The sequence below is a fragment of the Harpegnathos saltator genome, unplaced genomic scaffold, assembly GCF_003227715.2.
Source record: "Harpegnathos saltator strain DR-91 unplaced genomic scaffold, Hsal_v8.6 scaffold33, whole genome shotgun sequence".
Taxonomy (NCBI): domain Eukaryota; kingdom Metazoa; phylum Arthropoda; class Insecta; order Hymenoptera; family Formicidae; genus Harpegnathos; species Harpegnathos saltator.
The window spans coordinates 352,087-372,408 of record NW_020230128.1 but is presented as its reverse complement, the minus strand read 5'-3'; the positions used below and the strand labels follow the sequence as shown (position 1 = coordinate 372,408).

At 44.3% G+C, this 20,322-nt stretch overlaps 2 protein-coding genes across 3 annotated transcripts in view; both read right to left on the bottom strand.

The window, feature by feature from the left end:
• The window catches only part of hwt (SH2 domain-containing adapter heavyweight), a 153,899-nt gene extending 152,924 nt beyond the window's left edge, over window positions 1–975 (bottom strand). The window contains exon 1 of the mRNA XM_025300168.1: window positions 648–975. Within this exon, the coding sequence (XP_025155953.1) occupies window positions 648–958 (311 nt within the window). The 5' untranslated portion in view covers window positions 959–975. The remainder of the gene's footprint in view (window positions 1–647) is intronic.
• Window positions 976–1,508: 533 nt separating this feature from the next.
• On the bottom strand, window positions 1,509–18,961 carry c12.2 (von Willebrand factor A domain-containing protein c12.2). 2 transcript variants are annotated; one of them, XM_011149540.3, is made up of 20 exons: window positions 18,865–18,961; window positions 18,515–18,677; window positions 18,360–18,434; window positions 17,838–18,259; window positions 17,560–17,724; window positions 8,829–8,987; window positions 8,522–8,752; window positions 7,817–8,029; window positions 7,452–7,612; window positions 7,083–7,371; window positions 6,315–7,013; window positions 5,846–6,229; window positions 5,622–5,773; window positions 4,944–5,373; window positions 4,098–4,855; window positions 3,592–3,902; window positions 2,801–3,052; window positions 2,316–2,710; window positions 1,902–2,140; window positions 1,509–1,792 (listed from the first exon to the last, which is right to left on the bottom strand). In XM_011149540.3, the coding sequence occupies exons 2-20, from the start codon at window positions 18,618–18,620 to the stop codon at window positions 1,675–1,677; spliced, it is 5,559 nt and encodes a 1,852-aa protein (XP_011147842.2). In that variant the 5' UTR covers window positions 18,621–18,677; window positions 18,865–18,961; the 3' UTR covers window positions 1,509–1,674. The 2 variants fall into 2 exon arrangements, with proteins under 2 accessions (XP_011147842.2, XP_025155897.1); XM_025300112.1 differs by lacking the exons at window positions 17,560–17,724; window positions 17,838–18,259; window positions 18,360–18,434; window positions 18,515–18,677; window positions 18,865–18,961 and adding an exon at window positions 14,369–15,082 and having other exon boundaries at window positions 1,510–1,792.
• Window positions 18,962–20,322: the final 1,361 nt, after the last annotated feature.

The window sequence follows — 20,322 nt, the reverse complement described above, 5'->3', positions numbered from 1 at the left end:
CGCCAGCTATCATCCGCTATCATCAAATGACGATACCAGGGCACTCGTGAAAAAGGGATTCCACCATCGACGAAACGTTTGAGTTGAGAATTCGCTCTCCGAGCGAATTGAAGAATTTACCAGCGAGAGAGGGCTCACCACGAAGTTGAAACACCCTCTACAACAGCGTGTCCGAATGAGCGTAACTGTTGCTCGTTATTCCCTCCACTTTTATCGATCGCTCGAGACTAGCCGAAAATTCCGGGAAATGATCAGCGACGGTCGCCAGCGCGGAATTTATCCCACGTCATACAACGTGACACGACAGCACACCGCGCCACACGACAGAACCATATTGATGTACCACCAACAGCTTTTTAATAACTACGACAGAAGGTCATTGGTCAACAAGTGATATCGATCAACTAGAACGGGTACCGTGTCATACCCACCTCACCCAATCAATTCACCCGCAGAACAATATTTGAGATAGCAGTTCCACCACCTACCACCCCTATACCGTACACAACCGACTCTACCCGATAACACAATTATACCGCCTTCGCCTCCAGCTGACTGGGCGACTGACTCCTGTATATCCGCGAGAAACGCACCGCTTGCGGGGACACTCTCAGCAACCTGTGGTTGCGACTTGACGACTTATTTACCTTCTGATTCTTCTCGCGGCCGATCCCCGCTGTTGTGCATGCGGACAAGGCTGTGCGTCTAGCGGACAGTCACAGCTGGTGGCTGCGATGGCCGGTCGCGCACGACGAACCCTGATCAGCACCGGATGCACTGGGCACGGCTGCACTTGACAGTCACAGACGATGGTCTGAGGCCCGCGAGATTTACGGCCGCCGCCGCCGCGCTTCGCGCGTTGGTCCACGTGCAACTGACACGGCTGCACGGGGCAGCCGCAACGAGCTGCAGCACCGCGGCGCCCGGCACCCTGTACGCGTCTCCACACCCGCTCCATTCAACGACCGGCGTGCGACTGACAATCGGCCGCCCCACACCACCCTTAGCATGTGCGCGCGCGCGACTTCACCACGCCACTTCGATCCTCTCCGCGCGACCTCGGCTGTGCTCGGCTCGTTGCTCTCCGAGGGATGAAACCCCGACCGGCCGTCCGTCAAGATGCGCGGTCCACGCCGCTGCTACCCCCGTCGGGCCACTGCCGCCGACGATGCTACGTCGCTCGGTGGAGTATGGATGCGCGGGCAAATCCGGGCGTTTACCCCGGGGATAGAAAGTCACAGTTGAGAGTCGCGAGAACCGAGAGCCCCCGTGATAACACGACGATATATATATATATATATATATATGTATACACGTCAGGATTAAGACTTCCTAATTGGTATTTGTCTTGAAGTTGGAGGGACGGAAAGATCCTGGTAGCGTACATATGACGGTCGTCGATGAGAGCAGCCAGTGCCGTGTGCGTGTATCTTCTACTTAACATGCGATTTCAACGAGGCTATACTACCTACTCGTGATATGGAGGAACGCTTATTTATACCTAAAATTAGAAAATTTTTATTTACAGAGATTTACAGTGATCATACGAACGTGACTGTATCACGTATCTGTATGTATCACATAATTGCACATATACGTCATGTATAAAAAGATGTAGCCAAGATAACTAGCTGTCGTTTTATGTAAAATTATTCTCTCTAAAACCAATGTGCGTCAAGTTGCCTTCGTCGTACTTAAAACTGACGCAGTGAATATCTGCTGTAGGATTCGCGGTATATTCTTAAGGTCCATGCACACAAACGCGCGACCTGAGGGCATTTTCTTCATCAGCCTGGAAAGGATACAAATATACCAATGTACATCTCAATCGCATTCACGGTACAAAGGAACGACTGATGAAAGTACAGATTATTTTTTATTGCTATACGATTTGATATTACCTGGTCGCTTGGTCGCCCAGTGATCCGATGAATATAGCGTAAGCATTCACGTCCGCGTTGGACATTAATACTCTCGCGAATCGTTCAGGAGAAATACCATAACGTTCCAGATTCGCGTCCGAGAGAACAACCACGATGGACTCGTCGGAATCCTCTTTCGCCAAGCTTGCAATTGCGTGCTGCGTTGCCTCCAATGTATTATCGCCGGACAAGCAAAATTGCGAATGAGCATGCATTGTCTGTGAGGGTTTTAACGAGTTCATGATTTTTAATCGCATAATATAGCCTTTTACGAGAGAGAGAGAGAGAGAGAGAGAGAGAGAGAGAGAAAGAGAGAGAGAGAGAGAGAGAGGGAGAAAGAGAGAGAGAGAGAGGGAGAGAGAAAGGGAGAGAAGTACAAATAAATGTAATTACCTTAATCACCGCTAGCCTCCGCTTATTATCCGTCGGCGGTTCCATATGATCGACAAAGACAATACGGTAATCGTCGCCGGAATGGCCGACAATATCGTACTGAAACTTTCCCTCGTAGCCGCTTAAAGCCTCCATTACCATGACACAGGCTTCCAGCTCGCGATCAAGCCGGCCGTCATAGCCATTGAATCTGTACATGCTACCGGACACATCCACCACCAGTTTCAATCGCTTCGGCTTTAATTGCGGAGCGCCAACTTCCGGCTCTTTCTCCGCCCTGCGTCGGTAAATTGTTTTCTCACCCGTTAATCCTTCAATTAATTTCGTATCGTCTAGCTCGCCGGACGTCTGGTGCCTACACCACTGTCGCTCGTTGCTTTTAGCCTGTAGCGTGCCTATAAATGACACACGCGCGAAACACGCGCGATGAAGGTTATCGTCGGTTTCTGCGAAGAGACAGATTCACCGGCTTAGCATTCGCTCACCCAAGATGACTCTCAAGGCCTGCACTTGACTAGAAACGGCATCGCTGAACTGACTGTACATTTTGTGGTCGTACTCGCTCATTCGGATATCCTTGAGTCGCTGCTTGAACGCACGAAGACCCATCTCACGGGCGGCTTTCTTTACGTGTTCCGGCACCGCATTCTTCTCCTCGTCGCTAAGCTGGTGCACCGTGTGCCCAGCGTCCAGACGATAAGGTCCTCCTTTGCCGCCTAAACCCGCCGTATCTCGACCTGGAATATAATTTCTCGCGCGTACTATCCTTATTTGATATTTTGAATCTTCACAATGTGGATCTAACTAGGATCTGTTTATAGCAAAGTACAAATTTATATATTACAATTAATGAACGCTGCAATGAGAAAATTTATATTGCGCGTAAAATACTTTCCCATAAAATGTTTTGAATGTTTTGAATGATATGAGTGTATCTTGACCAAACGAGCTTGCACTTAAAAAGTATCACAATATGGTGCTTTTTCAGTGCAAGAATATTAATAGCTTCTAGAAAAATGTTCTGCACGAACACATGTTTGATCTGACTTTTGGATTGATACTGCAAATCCTTCGTGGATTTGTTTCTGACGTTTTGTGGATTGAAGTGTGAATCAACAATATTGAACAATGCTTCGTGAACAGAAATAAATCAATAATGACCAACATTGTTGACTCATCCCAGTTCACAAAATGACGGAAACAAATTCATAGAGGACGGGTACTAAGCTTGAGTATCAGATCGAATATTATCCTTATCGTGTTGTTTCATTCGTACCTCCGGTTCCTCCGGCCCAGGTATTGCCGCCCACGTGAGGTTCGTTCTTTTCATCGACTTTCCCGTGCTTCGGCCCGCTCACATCCAAGCCCGAATACCTCTCCTTAGTAATCTGCAACTTTTCCTCGCCGCTGCTGACCATTTTGCGCCACGCGCCTAACGACTTTTCTATATTCGTAATGGATGTCTCCCATAAGCGAACACAGCCACCGGCGTCTATTGTGACAAGACCTTCGTTCGACATAAGCGATGCATAAAGCGGAAGATCTTTCGAGTACAGCCATTGCGTCAGTGGCGAGACATTGACCGGTCTATACATGAAAAGGGTGGAGTGGGTCTCTTAGTTTTACCGGGAATAAACGCACGCACGACAGCATTGGAACATATCTCTCGTTCAATCGATACTATTGTTCGAGCGTATTAAAAAAAAAAAAGAAACAAAATATACTCTTCTTGATGAAAATCTCCCATGATATAAACTCTACCGCGCGTGTATACATACTTACTCCGGAATAGGTATATAGCGCAGTTTGCGGTATACAATATCGACTATTTCCAAGTAACCGGAAATCCCTGTATGTTTCCTATCCTCGGGATAAACTTCGTCGGGAACTTGATCGGGCGAAACCGTTCTGATCACTTGCCCGTGCTGTGTGACGATAGGCGTCATAAAGCTGCGCGTCCTCCTCTTCCTCGGCCAAAAGTGCAGATAGTTGGAGCTGTCTAAATCGGGAAAACCAATCGCTATGCCGGCGTATGTGTTATCGGTAACTATGATTCTATTCGGAGAGTTGATTCTCTGCTGCAGAGCCGCACTCAGATCGGCTTCTGACAGACTGCTCTTGCCACAGCTCAGGACACTGCCGGCCTTCAAGTACGTGCTGTTCGATTCGTTCAGCTCGCGCAAGACGCTAGGGCACGGGTCGTCGTCCGAAGATTTCGTGAGGACGTACTTGTTCTTCGACATATCCTGAATCAACCACTTGCTGTCGGAGGCGAGCAACAGCGACTCGATGTCGCATGGTAGGTTCATCGAATAAGCGAGCATGGTTTGTAGATTGACAACGTCGACCTTATTTTGGCCATACGTGAAGAAGACGAGCAGATTATGCGACGACAATAAATTCGCCTTCATCTTCCAGTGAGGACCACTCGCGAGTCTGAAGGCGCTTGATATTTTATCGCTGGCGACATCCAGGAACGATGAGGTCTGCAGTTCCCGAACAGAACCGTCGTTTACGTTTAGTACGAGTGCAGAGTTACTCTAAAAACCAGTGAATCAAATTTGATATGCTTCACGGCAAACGACGGGTATTTTCTCTTGTTTTGTTTCTCCTTCGAGTGTTACTTACAGTTTCTTCGTGAACCAAAACGTTCCCGAGTTTGTCAACCGTCATGTTATAATACGGCACGTTGCCCCTGGAAGGACTTATCAAGCCCTCTAACGACGTCTCGCGTATCTGTTCGAATTCCGGAGTCATGCTAAATACGCTCAACGGGTTCGTCGTGAGAACATGTATCCCATCATCCGTACCATCCCCTTTACTTCCACTCGCGACCGTTAAAGCAGTCACTGTACTGTTTTCGCTAACTGGTATCGTCCAGTAACTCTGCAGTTCCGTGAACCAAGCCGATCTAGCTTCAACTCGATCCAGAGTTCGGTCGTTCTGCGCCGGGAACACCGGTGACTTTAATTTAACGTACCTTCCCTGAATGGGTACGCTCTCAAATTCAACGAGGACGTTCCAACTACCGCAGATCTTCATCTCGGGTAAAGATATTCTGCAATGGAGAAAAGGAGGGGGGGCATTGCGATATCTAGTTTTTATTTCTCTCGTTCTTTTACTCATAGGGTCAAAACACTGACAACAACGAAGCCATTGTAAACATAAAATTTGTAAAAAAGTTATAAAAACTAAAAGTGAAATCACAAGGTCCTAAACTCATCAATATATCTTCCTAATGCTAGCGCCTGTTCGCTTGATTGCACATATCACAAGAATTCAAGGCATACGTAAAAATTAGCTTACTCCTTAGCTAAAGCGATATTAGTCGGGTTTGTTCCAACGGGAATCCCATGCTTGTGCAATACAGTGACCAGAGCATCATATATTTCCTGACTGTACCGGTCGAAGTCGAAGACATTGCGCACCACGTTGGCCAACGGTTCATTTGGAAATTTCTACAACACATTGTGGAAAGATATATCGTCAATCGTATACCATCATCAACCGAAAGTCTCGTCTTAACTCACCTCCAAATGTTTGACTATGTTGACCACTTCTCGAGTCGAGTAAGGATACGAAACCAGACCTTGATCAGCCATGCTCCTCAATTCGCCGAAGGCTCTCACTAATTTGTTGATCACTCGCTCGTCAACATGCGGACCATATTGCTTCAACAAGTGAATTTCGCTCTGCTTGCTTGGGTTATCGACGGAATGTGTACTGAAAAGATCACCCAGTGCTCCGAAAAAGTCATTGCCCAGGAACGGGAAACCCGGTCGGTTCGCTAACACTATCATCCTAAAGTCCGGATGCATAAGTATGTTGTTAGTATTAGCTGCTACGCTGCCGCTCGTGTGGGAAACGATTCGCCTCCCGTCTGACAGAATCATTTCACCGGATTCCACCAGAGTCTGAAAATGACAGGTTGCTCTCTTACAATTTATGGAGTGACAAAGTGCAGCGGTTGTAATAGTTGTCAGGCTATATTATACGTACCTTCAATATACAAGTCACGTGAGTGGGCGCTTTGTCCGCCTCGTCGACAACGAGGACGCGGCCCAGTTTCACGGCTTGTACCAATGAAGAATCTTCGTATACAACTCTCCCATTTCTAACCATAGGTTGTAAGGTCAGGGTTTGAACGGTAGTATCTCTGTGAAGTTGTATATATTCACGTGGCCTATTTAACAGCTGCAACAATCGGTCGACAATTTTGTTCTTGCCGACGCCCTGATTGCCGACCAACAGCAGATTTTGGCCCAGACTGAAGTCCTGGAGCAGTTTCTCTAACAGCGCCACGTGTTCCGGCACGTCGTAAAATAAAATGTCTGGTATTTTGGTGAGAATCGCGGTGTGATATCGATCAAGTGTGGTGCTTCCAATCCTCACAGTATCTTCTGTGACTGTGTACTCGATTTTGAAGTCTGTTGGCGATGAAGACCGGACGATATCTAACCGGCGGCAGCAATCCTCAAGGGCTTGCTTCGCAATCGCCGGCAAGAAACGCGCCAGACATGCACGCTGCACCGCGTCGTAGGCGTCGTCTAAACGAAACCTATGCATTCGTTCAGCGATTCGTAATAGCTGCCGGGTGCTGAGCGATCCAGCGAGGGACTGTAGAGTCGGGTCAGGGGATGAACGTAGTACATGCGCCAACTCTACAATACTCAGCAACGCTCGGCTGGGTTCTCCGAACTGCAACAGAGCGTTTCACTGAGAGAACTTACTCGGGGACGAGAACACTTCGCCAACCGTAATAATCACCTTCGAGCTTATGATATGAATCTCCTCGTGCTGATCGAGCGGTCGCATTTCGTGGAAGAGGAACAAGCTGAGCAATTCGGCATTCAACCATTGCCCGGACGAGCTGTTCACGATCGGCGGCTCGGCCAAGGCTATCAGCCTGAAGGCGGGGTCGATTCGCAGGATTCCGACGTCGCGCCGCATCTGCTCGTCGGAGCAGTTACGGAGCTCTTTCTTGATCTGGTTATAGCGATCGGCTCGCAGGAGCCGCTTGCCGTCGTGCAACTGCAACTCCCGATCGTGGACTAATCTGCGGGGACCAAACACGACATCACTTTGTGCATCATCCAGAAACACGCATCTATCGAGTCTCGAGAGCGAGCGAGTTACCTGTGAATTATAGCCAAGGTACTAGAGTGAATCCTATGGATTCCATCTAATACGGCCAATTTGCCATGGAGGGCCGCGTCAACCAACGGCGAGTTTTGCCAGACCGTGTCGCCGTTAGGTGACGTAGTCCGTTGTTGTATCAGGTCCCTAGAAGTCATATCCTAAGAAAATATTTCAACTGTTTCAAAGCGAACTGCTGCAGCGCCATTGCGCGAGTAACTTTTTCGTTTCTCTCGTTACCTTCGCGACGAAGACAAACGAGGGGGAAAGATATAATGGAAAAGAGAGGAGAAAACGAAACGACTGGCGACATATAGAGCTACATGCCATGCTTGATAAAAAGTACTTGAGAGACGATAACTTGCCTGATAAAGCACTATAGGTTCCACTTGATAGCCTAATAAATCAGCGAAACGTCGAACGGTGGTGGACTTGCCGCAGCCTTTCGGCCCGATTAAACAGAAATCGGATGTCAAATGTGACTTCAGCATGCTCGCCAACAAATTGTTCTGATAACTAGTCTCTATATACATATCACAGTTCACGCCATCAGACAATTGATTCGCGCCACAAGAGACCTATACGTATGAAGGACAGATTTAGAACTTGACATCAGAATCACCGAGGCAATTAACGCGATTTATATTTCCACCAGGGCGGCTGAAATGACAGGTTCCTGAGGAGATACATTGTAACAAGGACGAAACGTTAATTTGTTTCTTTTAGTATTACTCAAAGTCCGTTAAAGATATAAAATACCTGCGTCCGGTAGAGAAAGCCGCTTTGCGACTGTCGTAACACTCGTGAATCTGATTGGTGCATGTCTTTAGACTCAACCAAGATTAACGACAAAGTTATCGTCGATCGGATTCACTAATTTTACTTTACAGTTGCAAAGCAGCTTTTTCTACTGAACACAAGCTGAACAACGCGCATCGTCGTGTAAGAGTTTGAGTAATTTTTGTAGGAAATTACAAACTGGTCATTTCTGACTGCTTGATAGTTGTAGTGTCAAACGATAAGAATCGATAACACACGGCAAATACAGATCGGTAATGCTGGTAGCTTACGTGAAAGCACGTTTCCGCGTTATCGCGCTTTATGCTAATCTCCGAGAGATTGTAGGTTTGCTTGGTAGCGCTTATTTTGTTGTTAACAGTAGCCATTTTTGAAGCGTCATCCAACACGCTGAAGGTACCGAGGATATCCTCCACCGCGCTCTGGCCTTCCTTGCCCAGAAACAATTTGTACGGATAAAGCCTATAGAATACGTCGTACAATGACAAGTCCGGACTTTGGTCCTGCGTAAAGCAAAACGTGCGAAATTAGTGCTGAAATCGATGGGATTCAACCGATTTCTGCGAGGATGATATTTACCAGAATCATAATAGCTGACGACAGATTGTCCAGGGGAAAGTCCGGCAAGCCTATAGCGACAGCTTCCTGACTGACTAACGCGTAGGCGCACGACAATAATTGCGACAAGTTGCCGGCGTCTATGCTCGGCGCTAACCTTTTCAGCGCGTCCAATCGTTCCTTGAAGAAGAATTAGAGGAATTAGAGGTCCAGGTGTGTGATAAAGATCTTGAGACCTAAACATCTCCCTTGTTAAGGATGAGATAAAGAGATTCAGTCAGAATTACATTCTTCGATTGGAAAACCACCCGAACACACTTGCAGCTCCCCTTAGGAGGAAAGAGAACAAAACACGAAGACCTAAAAGAAAAATAGCCCAGGATCTGTTCAACTGACAGATCCTTCTCGTCTCGTTAGGTCGACATATACCCTTCAAGATTGTATTAATTTTCTTATATCTATTACTGAATGTTACTGATGCGGCAGATTGTAATATACAGGGTACTAAATTTTAAACGTAACAGGTAAAAAATCTCGAAAACTATGAAAGATATTAAAAAAAGTTAAAACACGTGTTCCATGATTTCGAAGGGGAAAGAGAATGGCATTATCAGTTTATTTGGAGGGCATTTTCAAGGTCAGTTGAAGGTCAACTTAATTTTTTTAAATAGAAAGCCCAATTTTTTATTATATCTTCTTTTTCTACAACTATTACTATAATAGTACTGTAACTTAGTTAGGGCTCATCCTTAATTAGTAATATATTCCTGATAGTAAATAAAATAAAAAAGTCTAATGCTATTTTTCTTTCGACAAATAGTTAGCGAGATATCGTAAGTTAAATGTTGAAAAAGTTACCAAGTTTTCCTTAAGTATTTCAAAAAATATTAGGCAAATAAAAAAATGTTTCAGACAAAAGTTCTTCAAATTAATTGCTAGAAAAAGAGGATATAATAAAAAATTGGGCTTTCTATCTTAAAAAATTAAGTTGACGTTCAACTGACCCTGAAAATGCCCTTCAAATAAAAAACTGATAATGCCATTCTCTTTCTCCTTCGAAATCATGGAACACGTGTTTTAGCTTTTTTTAATATCTTTCATAGTTTTCGAGAATTTTTACCTGTTACGTTTGAAATTTGGCACCCTGTATATATCTATAGGACGCCAAAATAAAAATCTGCAAGGATTCTGATGTGGCGTACAGCACGACGAATTCGAACAAACAATCCCAACTAAATGATCCTCCCGGCAAAATTGCGCGCGGATTATTTCAATTTTCTACGGAGCAAGAATGCGTTGTGGCGGATTTCACCGTGAATCTTTAATCGTCTCATGCCGGAAGGAGCGAATGGACTTTTGCGGATTACGGTCATTAAGTAAGCACATCCAACTAACGCTTAATAACGTCGCTTAATAACGCGCTTTCCGGGAACCTCGCGGCTTAATGACATTCCGCGCACTCGCGACGCTGCACTCGCGGCAGTCATTCGACCGACGCGACGGAAGTTCCGAACCGCTATACCGCGCGCAAGTTTACGGCGGTGTTGCGTAACATATTTAACGTTACTTAATGGTCTATCCGCAACGCGTTGAACCACTCGAATTCAGCAAAGCGGGGCGGAATTATCTTCCCCATTACTTCCGCCTTCTCGTAAGTCGCATAGCCCACATAGCAGCACGCAACATGAGGAATGTTATACCGCGATTCGCACGGAGAGAGAACGGTCCCTCTCCTCCCCCCCCCGCCCCTCCCAAAGAGAGTGATTAACACCGAGAGCTTTCCAACATTGCGCGCCTGAGCACCTGAATAACTACCACTCGACACGGAAGCCGCGCGCGAGATCACCGCCCACCCTCGGAATTTCCATCGAAAACTTTCAATCGGCCCGGCCGCTTATAATCTCGAGCCCTCGATCAGCCGTAATTGCAGCGTCGGCGGAAATGTGGTTTCCGTGACCGTCGCCGAAACCCGCCGCGAAAATAGAAGAAATGGAAAATGAATTCTGCCGAAGCGCTCTTCGGTAGCTCTCTTCGGCAGCGATTATTCGCACGTTTGTTCTTCTACATCCTGACATATCGAATACATATCGCGCCGACTTCAAGCACGTCGCGAGATAAGATCAACGACCGCACCCGCGAAAGCGCCGTCGTGATGAAAGCAGGGCTAATCGTGCGCACACAGCGCGGCCTCGGATAAGTTCGCGGCGACTTCCTCCGCGAAGAAGTGTCACCGGGTCTCTGTCATGCCCATTAACTGCCTGTTCCGCGGACACGCGATTCTCCATTTCCGGCAATTTCTGTGGTTCAATGCACTCGCGCTCGAGAGATCAAACATAATACCGGTATTATGATACACCGAGACAGAGAATCCTTACTAATTTAACAACTATTCTAGATTTATGTGCAGTCCCCGCCTTCATCCCACGAAAATGTAATAATAATAATAATAATAATGACACGACGCACAGTGGCGCCACAGATGACATTTTTTTATTCAAAATTCTCTAGAGACCTGAATTTCCAACCGATCATCGACACCAATGGATGATGTTGATCCTGAATAAATTCCGAAGAGATCTGTCTTGCCAAAATTTGAAAAAAATTCTTTTCTCGAATTACTAGCCCCAGAAGAGGCAAAATTATCGTTAAACGCGAGAAACTTGTGAAATACTCATTATTCGATACTTATTTCTATCTAATAGCGTATTCAGCGGATTGAAACTATGAAACCAATCAACAGACACCTCGATATTGATCGATCTTGAAGCAGAAACCTATTATCTCAAAACTCATACGCCCAAAATATAAAAACATCAAATATAGACCTGTTAAGCACAAAACCGAGGGATTTTGAGTCTTAAGCCCATCAACCTGGAAATCTATCAATCCGAGAACTTTTTAGCTCGTGGATACATGACGCCGTATGTATTAAGAGCTCTAAATAGTCCAAGAACCCAATCTAACCATAGCTCGAGAACTTAATAATACTCGATGTTGAATATTCAGCTATAAAACATTAAGTTCGAGCCTCGAAACTTTTAAGACAAACTCTAAACCTATGAACCCTGAAGCGATAATTTTTTCAAAATTTCAGCTAGACAGATCTCTTTGGAATTTATTCAGGATCAACCTCATCCATTGATGCCGATGATCGGTTGGGAATTCAGGTCTCTAAAGAATTTTGAACCAAAAAATGTCATCTGGCCCCATTGTGCGACGCCGGCACATACGGGCAAGGCAATTGCATCAACTGAAAAGTCGCTATCGCGCCGTTTGGTGCTTCACGGTGTCAGACAATTAGATTGTATATCAGTGCGTCCGATGAAAAATTAACTTGGTAAATAAATTATTAAATAATTATTAAATAAATAAAATTAAGAGACACACACAATAGACTCAGGAAAAATTTCTAAATTCAGCCGCGCACATCTGTTACTCGCCATGATAATTCTCGAGAATGAATCATGGCAAACTTAAATTGCCGCGATATTTTTCCGTAATCGTCCATCCATTAGCGGCGAAGTCACACTTCCATTTTAACGCGCCGACTTTTGCGATGATTGATTATTAAACGGTGATACCGTGTATGTAGAAAACGGATGATCGCGCACCCTTATTTCGCCAACCAAGTTTTATTGCCTCGATAATAGACGCTGGGGAATATTATATGGCTGCGGCCTCGAATACACGGTCCGTGTTTATTTCCATTTTCCATTACAGTGACAATCGCGTTTCGCAAAGGTGCCGCATAAGTCAACGAAGTCATGGCCGACACGATTCGCAAAAATAGGATCCAGCACGAAGCTGGACACGATGTAACTTTATAATTGCATGATATAACGACAAGAAATGTATCATTTTTTCGTGCTTTCCGCTCTCAAAAAGGAAGAGGAAAGGAAGAGCTTCGAGCAAAAAGCCGAATCCGCCGACGCTCTTCCGCGTGATTTTAAATAAACGAGCGAAACGGTGATGTAGTTTCCTACGTCGGCGGACATGAGTCTTGTTCTATTTCTATGTTACATTCATAAACCCCCCCTCCCTGATATGTATTTTTCGGCTCGTTTCTGCGCGTGACAGCAATTTTCTCGGACTAATATGTACACCGCGCTTCGTGACGGATAATATTCGTTGCACGAGAAACGATTTAAATGCTCTATGCCGTGTAATTATTTTGAAGTTTTAAGTAATCTTTCCCACGAGTTGTTTTAACTAAGTTCTATTCAGTTTTCGAACAGCATAAAACAAGGCGACGTCGCCGTCGACTCCAATTTCCGCGGCGCGCAATAACGGGTTTGCATCACGGCTTCGGATTAACTCTCGACGCGGAGTAACTCATGGCGTTATTTATTGCGGAATATCGGAATATATCGCGGAATGAATCCGAATAAAGAAAGTAATATTTTCTGAATATCGTATATTGATTTTTTGTGACGTCACATCCCCTGCAAGCGAGATTATTTCAGTTCTTCGCAACAAACATGCGTTTGATAAAACATTTTGAAAGCCTCGAAAACTCGTATGAGATGAATATTCTGATTAACGACCTCGTAACCTCACCAGGAAAATAAATTAATGAATTAGAAGTATATTATTGAGCTAAGTTCACAGGTGCGAAAGTATAGTACTTAGCTAAATACACAAAGTTGATTTTGTCGGAAAACTTAAACATTTGGAACTTTAATTGTTATATTTTCCTGATTCGTAGGAAGGTTATAATTTATTTATGTTTTCTCACAAATAATTGAAGTATTATTTAGTGACATGACAGTTTAGTTTCGTTTCTCTATTCGGGCAGCTTAGTTTTGAAAAAGTTAAATCTCCTGGATGCTCGCCGCGGCCATATTGGAAGCGCGAAATGGCAATTGAAAATTCTTGTATGGCATTTCCAAACAAGAAGATATTTGTATGAAAAAATAAAATCAGGTCGCTAGAGCATATTTGTAAAATGCTCCGAACGTATCGTACTTCTTACTTAAGTCAATCAACGACCACAAAATGATTGTAATTTGAGGCCTAGTCGCATGCACATGTGCAATTATTCCGTATGACCAATTAATAATCTCTATTAGTCATTTTACGGTTGCTGATTAATTTTCAAGAAACATAATGTTCGGAACATTTTATAAGTATGTTCTAGCAATCTAAAGTATTCTTAAATACAAATATCTTCTTATTTGCAAATAGTACGTAAGAATTTCGACGTACGTTTTCTCGCTTCTGACGTCACCGATCAAAAGTTCCACGGCCAGAGACCAGGAGCCTCGAAGGATAACTGCGTAAAGAGACGAACAAAAAGAGATATTTGATATTAACCATCAACTTCCAAGCCGTCGGCGAGTAATTGTTTGACTGTCGTCAGCGGTATGTTTGTAGTTATGACGCACAATAAGCGCGCGCTTATTGCAACTTTTAATTTTATTCAAAACTTGCAACCGATATAAGGAACTTGCTGCACACAATTTAGAGTAAGGACATACGTAAGGACAATTCAGGATAAATATGAATTCGCATCAAATGATTTACTGAGAGAACCGAGTGTAATCACAAATTGAGACACTCACCTTAAAAGCTGATAGTAAAGCGAGCAATGATCAATCCAACTGAATTAAAAAGGTAATAATATATAATAATATAATTTCATAACGTCATATAGATTTTACGTAGCTCGGTGGGATGCCTCGCACTTCGGCGAGTATTCGTCAAATCGCGTCTCGGCGTCGAAGCTATTATCGCGCTTCGAAGGGCCTGGAATATACCAAGTCCTCACGCACTGTCACTTTGATAATATGTATAAACAATCATTGAATATCCTTAATAGCGTTGTCTCTCTTACGAGCGCAAAACTTATCGCAGCGATGCGATGTCGAGAGATCGACGACGGTGCAACGAGTATCAATTGACTGTGATTGATAAATCACGCGGAAACCAAGTGGGCCGCGTTCATTAATTTTCATATTCCTCATCGCACTCAATCACAGACCAGCGACTCCAACGAGGATGCACGTTTCTCGACAGAAGCAAAGTTCGGCATAACAATGTGCAGCTGCAACCGGCCGGGCGGAGACCACACGGCCAAGAGGCCGTCCCGCGACTCGACCTCGTCGTTCTTCGAATCGTTCTCTTCGGTGTTCAACAGTCGAGTCTTCGAGGAGTCATCTAACGATACGCGAAGAACGGGGCTCTCGTCCTTTCGAGCCTCGTCCTGCCCCGTCCGCGCATCGCCCTTTATCTTGGGCGATTTCTTCTGCGCGAGTCTCGCCTCGTCGTTGTCAGTGGCTTTCATCAGGCACTCCAACTTGTGGTTCTTCTGCAGCTTGTAATTCTGTACAGCTATACGTTCCCTAGTCACGAAGACCGAGTTCTCACGTCTCTGCGGAAAATGATGCCTCCTGCTCCTGACAACGCTCCATCGCCGATCGTCCTCAAGCCTCGAGCTGTCCTCTGATTCGGCCTCGTAGTCCTGCGTCCTTCCGGACAGATCCAGCCACTGCATCACTCTCTCGGACAGCGGGTTCCAGTGCGCGCTGGACGATCTGTCATCCTGCTTGGGTGCCATCACAGCGGAGAACGCGTGTCGTCGCAGGCACAAGGATCGCCCGACATCGCTGCCGTAGTCGAGGACGGGCTCGTCTGCCGCGACGACAGTCGTCTCTTCCTTCTCCAACGTCCGGTAACGCTCACGATTCTCGTCCAACTTGTCCACGTCATTCACGTAGATCTTTAGGAAGCCGCCGGTCTTCTCGGTGCACACTCTCGTGCAGGACGATGCCGTCTGTCTACGCGCGATCCTCGGCGGGATCTTGTCTCGCTCCGGGAAATTCTTCTCCACCACCACGTGCAGGTTCGTGAAGCAGCTGTTCAAGCAATCCAGCCTCGTCTCCGTCTGCTGGTGGGTCGCAGGGGAGCTCTTCCCCTTGGACGTCCTCGCGCGCCGACACAGTCGCGGATTAGCGACAGGATCATCGGGCGACAGGACAGTGTGACGCATACCGTCCACCCAGACTGTCCGGACGAAGAGAGGTCTCTCTGACGATGCCCATATAGCTGGCATAACGCGGTACATGAAGGGTGCGAAGGGATGATAACACTCTCTACTGGTATTATCCGAAAAACAGCAAGCTTTCCAGTTCAACAAGAGAAGAAGCTTCGCGCCTGACATGTGCGATGAATGACTTTAGCGTCGATAACATTGCATCTGTCCAATAAATAAACGCACCGTCCAATAAATAAACATAACTCAGCGCTGCGCCGCTAATTCGGCTCTCAATGCGTCATTCGTTTCACGCGTCTCTCTCAGGACACAGAATTAATCCCACGGCGATGAAGAAGAAATAACGAAAGTAAAGTCCAATAGCTCCGCGTAATTTCTTCGCTGTTCCTCGGTAATCACGAGCGAGGATGAAATAATTCGCGGACGACGTCGTGTTACGACACCTTCGTCGCGAAACTTCGGGAGGATCTCGAAATGAGTCGACAGTATAATTACATCCGTGACAATCGCGGGTAACGCGCGGTCGCACTGTCAGTGAGGACTCTGAAACTTGGAGAAGCAGCACGACGCGGTGCCTTGCGTTTCTTTCTGATCCGACACGTAAGTCCGTTCGAATCACGACGTATTGACTCGCGGGCGTACAACAGGAGGACAGGTAAGGTTTCGACTGTTCGGGACACGCGATCCAAGCCACGATGCCTGTGACCATGGCGCAGCCACGAGCTCGGTTTATATGCGAGCGAGAGAAGCACCGGAAGGGATGGACGGATCGCGGGGGGGTTCTCGTGCGACCTCCGCACCCCATGCCTAATGGTACGCCAGCCACCCCGGCCCCATAAATCAGACAAAAGTTTTGCGAGTTATATCGTGCGAGCGTCTCCTGCGACACGCGTGATCGCATAACTATACGATACACTATCTCCGAAGACCAGCCACTGTGAATGATTAGATTGCTGCTCCTGCGTATTACGCTATCTCAGCGGCGATATCTGATAGCCGACATCTGATAGTCGTACACGAGAAGCGCAATTGAGAAATAAATCAGGACTCGTGGTCTTAATCGCCGTGTCGTAGACGAGGCAATTTTAATAATAATATAGCAACGTCGTCTCCGCACACGATCGCAAGTTGCTGATAAAGTTGACCGTTGGCATAAAGTTTTAATAAAAGACTGTCGTGCGCTACACATGATGATAAAGTTGCTTAATGGCTTTTCTAAAATGTTAATTCGCTTCTTCTTCTTCTTCTTCTTCTTCTTTTAGTAGGACTTATGCCCTGTTCGTATCTAGTTCCGAGGCTGATTACCAGAACTGTGAGTATATTTAAAAAAATTCCCTAAATCGGTTGCTAGCCGGGCTTAGTCGATTTATATCGCCATAAGAGTGAACGATTTGACATAAGTCAGTACGCACTGAGGTACTTCATGGCGGGTGCGGGCCATGAGTGGACCCACTGTTTAACGAAAGACGGAACTCAGTTTTCCATTTAGGGTTACCTCATATCACTAAATAAGGAGCGCAGTCCTTTTAGTGGTCTAGCGAGATTCGACTCCAGTGATTTCCCGGATTACGAATCTGCCGCTCTACCCGCTAGCCACGCTGCGACTCTAATTCCTTTCTATATACGCAAATATAGTTTTCTCAGGAAGAGTAACACCGCCAAGAGAAACTCAGCGCGGTATACAATATCTCGATGCCTTCGTGCAATCTAATTGATCTATTAGTATTTTAAAAGCTGTAAACTCAGCTTATATACACTTACCTCGAACTGCGCTGGCGGAACATAACGAGCCTGGAATCTAGATCTCAGTGGTGGGTCTAACGGGTAACCAGGGTATCGCGGTGACAGTAGACCCAACGCTATCACTAGGAAATCTTCGCTGACTCGTACCAGATGCCACGCGTCTAACTGTGCTTTGGTATGTATCTGCGAACCAATATTCTTCGTCACAAATTATGTACTTGAACACAACGACTTAGCTAACTCATCAGAAAAGATTCCGTAAGCGATAAACTGCCACGTAATAATTGAATTAGTACCTTTAATAACTTATCATAGCGCACCGCCGGGATAAGAGATCTACCATCCTCCAGATGCATCTCGCGATTTTCCAATAAATTATTTAACACAGGCAACACATTCCTTTCTGCCTTCTCCACACCTTCAATTACAAGAACCCGCCCATTCGTCGCAGCTCTCACTGCACTTTGATCATGATAGTACACAGTGCCATTTTTTATTTCCCTCCTTTGTTTCAGATCCGCTTCCGTTGTATCGCGGGTCAGTGCAACAAATTCCATTTCTCGTCCTGTTAACTCCAAAAAGCTAAGAGCTAGTTCTCGCCTCCGTGTACCAGGGGCGCCTACCAGGAACATATCTTGCCGCAGAATATCTTTCTGCAGCATCCATTTTAAATGTCTCTTTGTCTCTAGAGACTGTGCATCTGGATTGCTAGAGAATGCTGTTCAAAAATAAGTAAAAAAATGTTATTTTCTAGAGATTTATTAATTTTCATTTCTATGCAGTCTTATTACATTTAAATGATAAAGAATACAACTTACGGTATGTCTTTGGAACATATGCTGGATTTTCCACTTGTTTCACTGTTTTGGACACATCATCAATAGAGAATATACCTGAAATATGAATAGACAATAAGCTAATGTGGATAAAATATTAAATCACTAGGCAAAGCCAAAGGTTACTTTAAACTTACTTGTGTATATACAACGTACAGGTGAAGTAAGATTAAAAAGTCTATTAGAATGTACCAAAGTCCCGCTTATTGTTAACAAGTTGCAAGAATTCCGAAAACTGGACATCTCAAAGTGATATCTTAATTCTCTTTCTTTAAAAAAATGTTACATGCAAGTACTAGCCTGTAAATATTAAACGGGAAAAATTATACGTAAATGCTATAAGAATCATTGTAGAGTAGTATACCATAAAAATAAAGACTAAACAACTGTTGGGCGAATTTTTATCGCGTTATTTATTTTTTAAGATATACTGACGACACTCTGACGACTATATTAATTTATATTAATATATTAAACCTAATCTAACCTATTTTACGTTTCATTCATCGAAGGACTCGCTGCGTAGTATAACCAAGAATTATGAAATCACATGGAACCGAATTACGTCGTCACGCGCATACGCGACATCATAGAAGTATCTAAACAAACAATGGGGGTATCGTTGTACTCCATAACATTACTGAAAAATATTTTTCACAATCTATATATATATATATATGTGTGTGTGTATATATACTCTGAAAACTTAAAATTTGTAATATATAATATTATTATATATATGACATTATAATTATCTAGCATGCATAGACCAGATATCGGCATATCACCTATTTGCTGGTCGTCCGCCAAAACTACTTATATATGTACGTTACTGGATTCCCTCCAATTTCGTTGCACATGCGCATGAACATAATGCGACACGTGTGCGCGTAACGCAGTTCTTTTTAGCTGAACTTTCTGCACTAGTGCAAAAAATTTTCATTAACATGTTCATTGTCGGTCACGCGATATCGCGTGTTGCGGCCTCTCACCAAACAGCCGTTTATGCGATTGTTTTTTATTATGAGTGACAAACCAGGACCCTCGAAAAGACTCAGTTCAATGCCAGTTCAATCGTGCAAAAAAACGACTAAAAATAAATAAAAGAAAAAATAACTTTGGCCACCACACGAAATTCAAATTTTCAGTCTGACAATGAACGTGTTAAACATTCTTTTCAGCAAAATAAATGCAAAAATTAGCAAATACTTGAACACTATCAATTTAGAATTCATAACCATAATTTATTGATGACTTAACAAATTATAATTATATATATATATATATTAATAAGGCGAAAATTAATAAGGCAAGAGAGCGCGAGCGATTTGCTCAGAAGTTGTAACATTTATGCAATGATAGAATAAAGAATTAGATGAATTTTTATTCTTTAACAGCATGACTCGATAATGGTTATCATTTTGGTATGAATTATGCTGTGTGTTACAATACATTGATATCTCGGACGGAATTCGTCTTATTTTATAGAAGCGTTATTTTCATACGTCACTTGTACTTATATATATATTACTCCGATATTATATGTATTAATCCGATATTATATTTACAGGGTTAAAAATTTAATACTAAATAATCGATTGCTAATTATTCGAGATTCAAGATTAATGCGGCAAAAGATCATCTTGAATATTCGAGAACAATTTCGGTGACATTTGGTCTGTTCTTTTTAGCTGCACTACTGGACTGGTGCAATAAGTTAAAGTGAGAAAAAATATAGTTGTCTCATTCTAACTTATTGCACTAGTTCCGCAGTGCAGCTAAAAAAAACAGACTATAGGCCAGAGCACAGACTTCTGCATAACGCATAATACACAACGCATAAGAGAATCAACCAATCAGTTCTTCATTTCCCTCCTCAGGACAGAAATGAAGAACTCTGATTGGTTGATTCTCTTATGCGTCGTGTATTATGCGTTATGCAGAA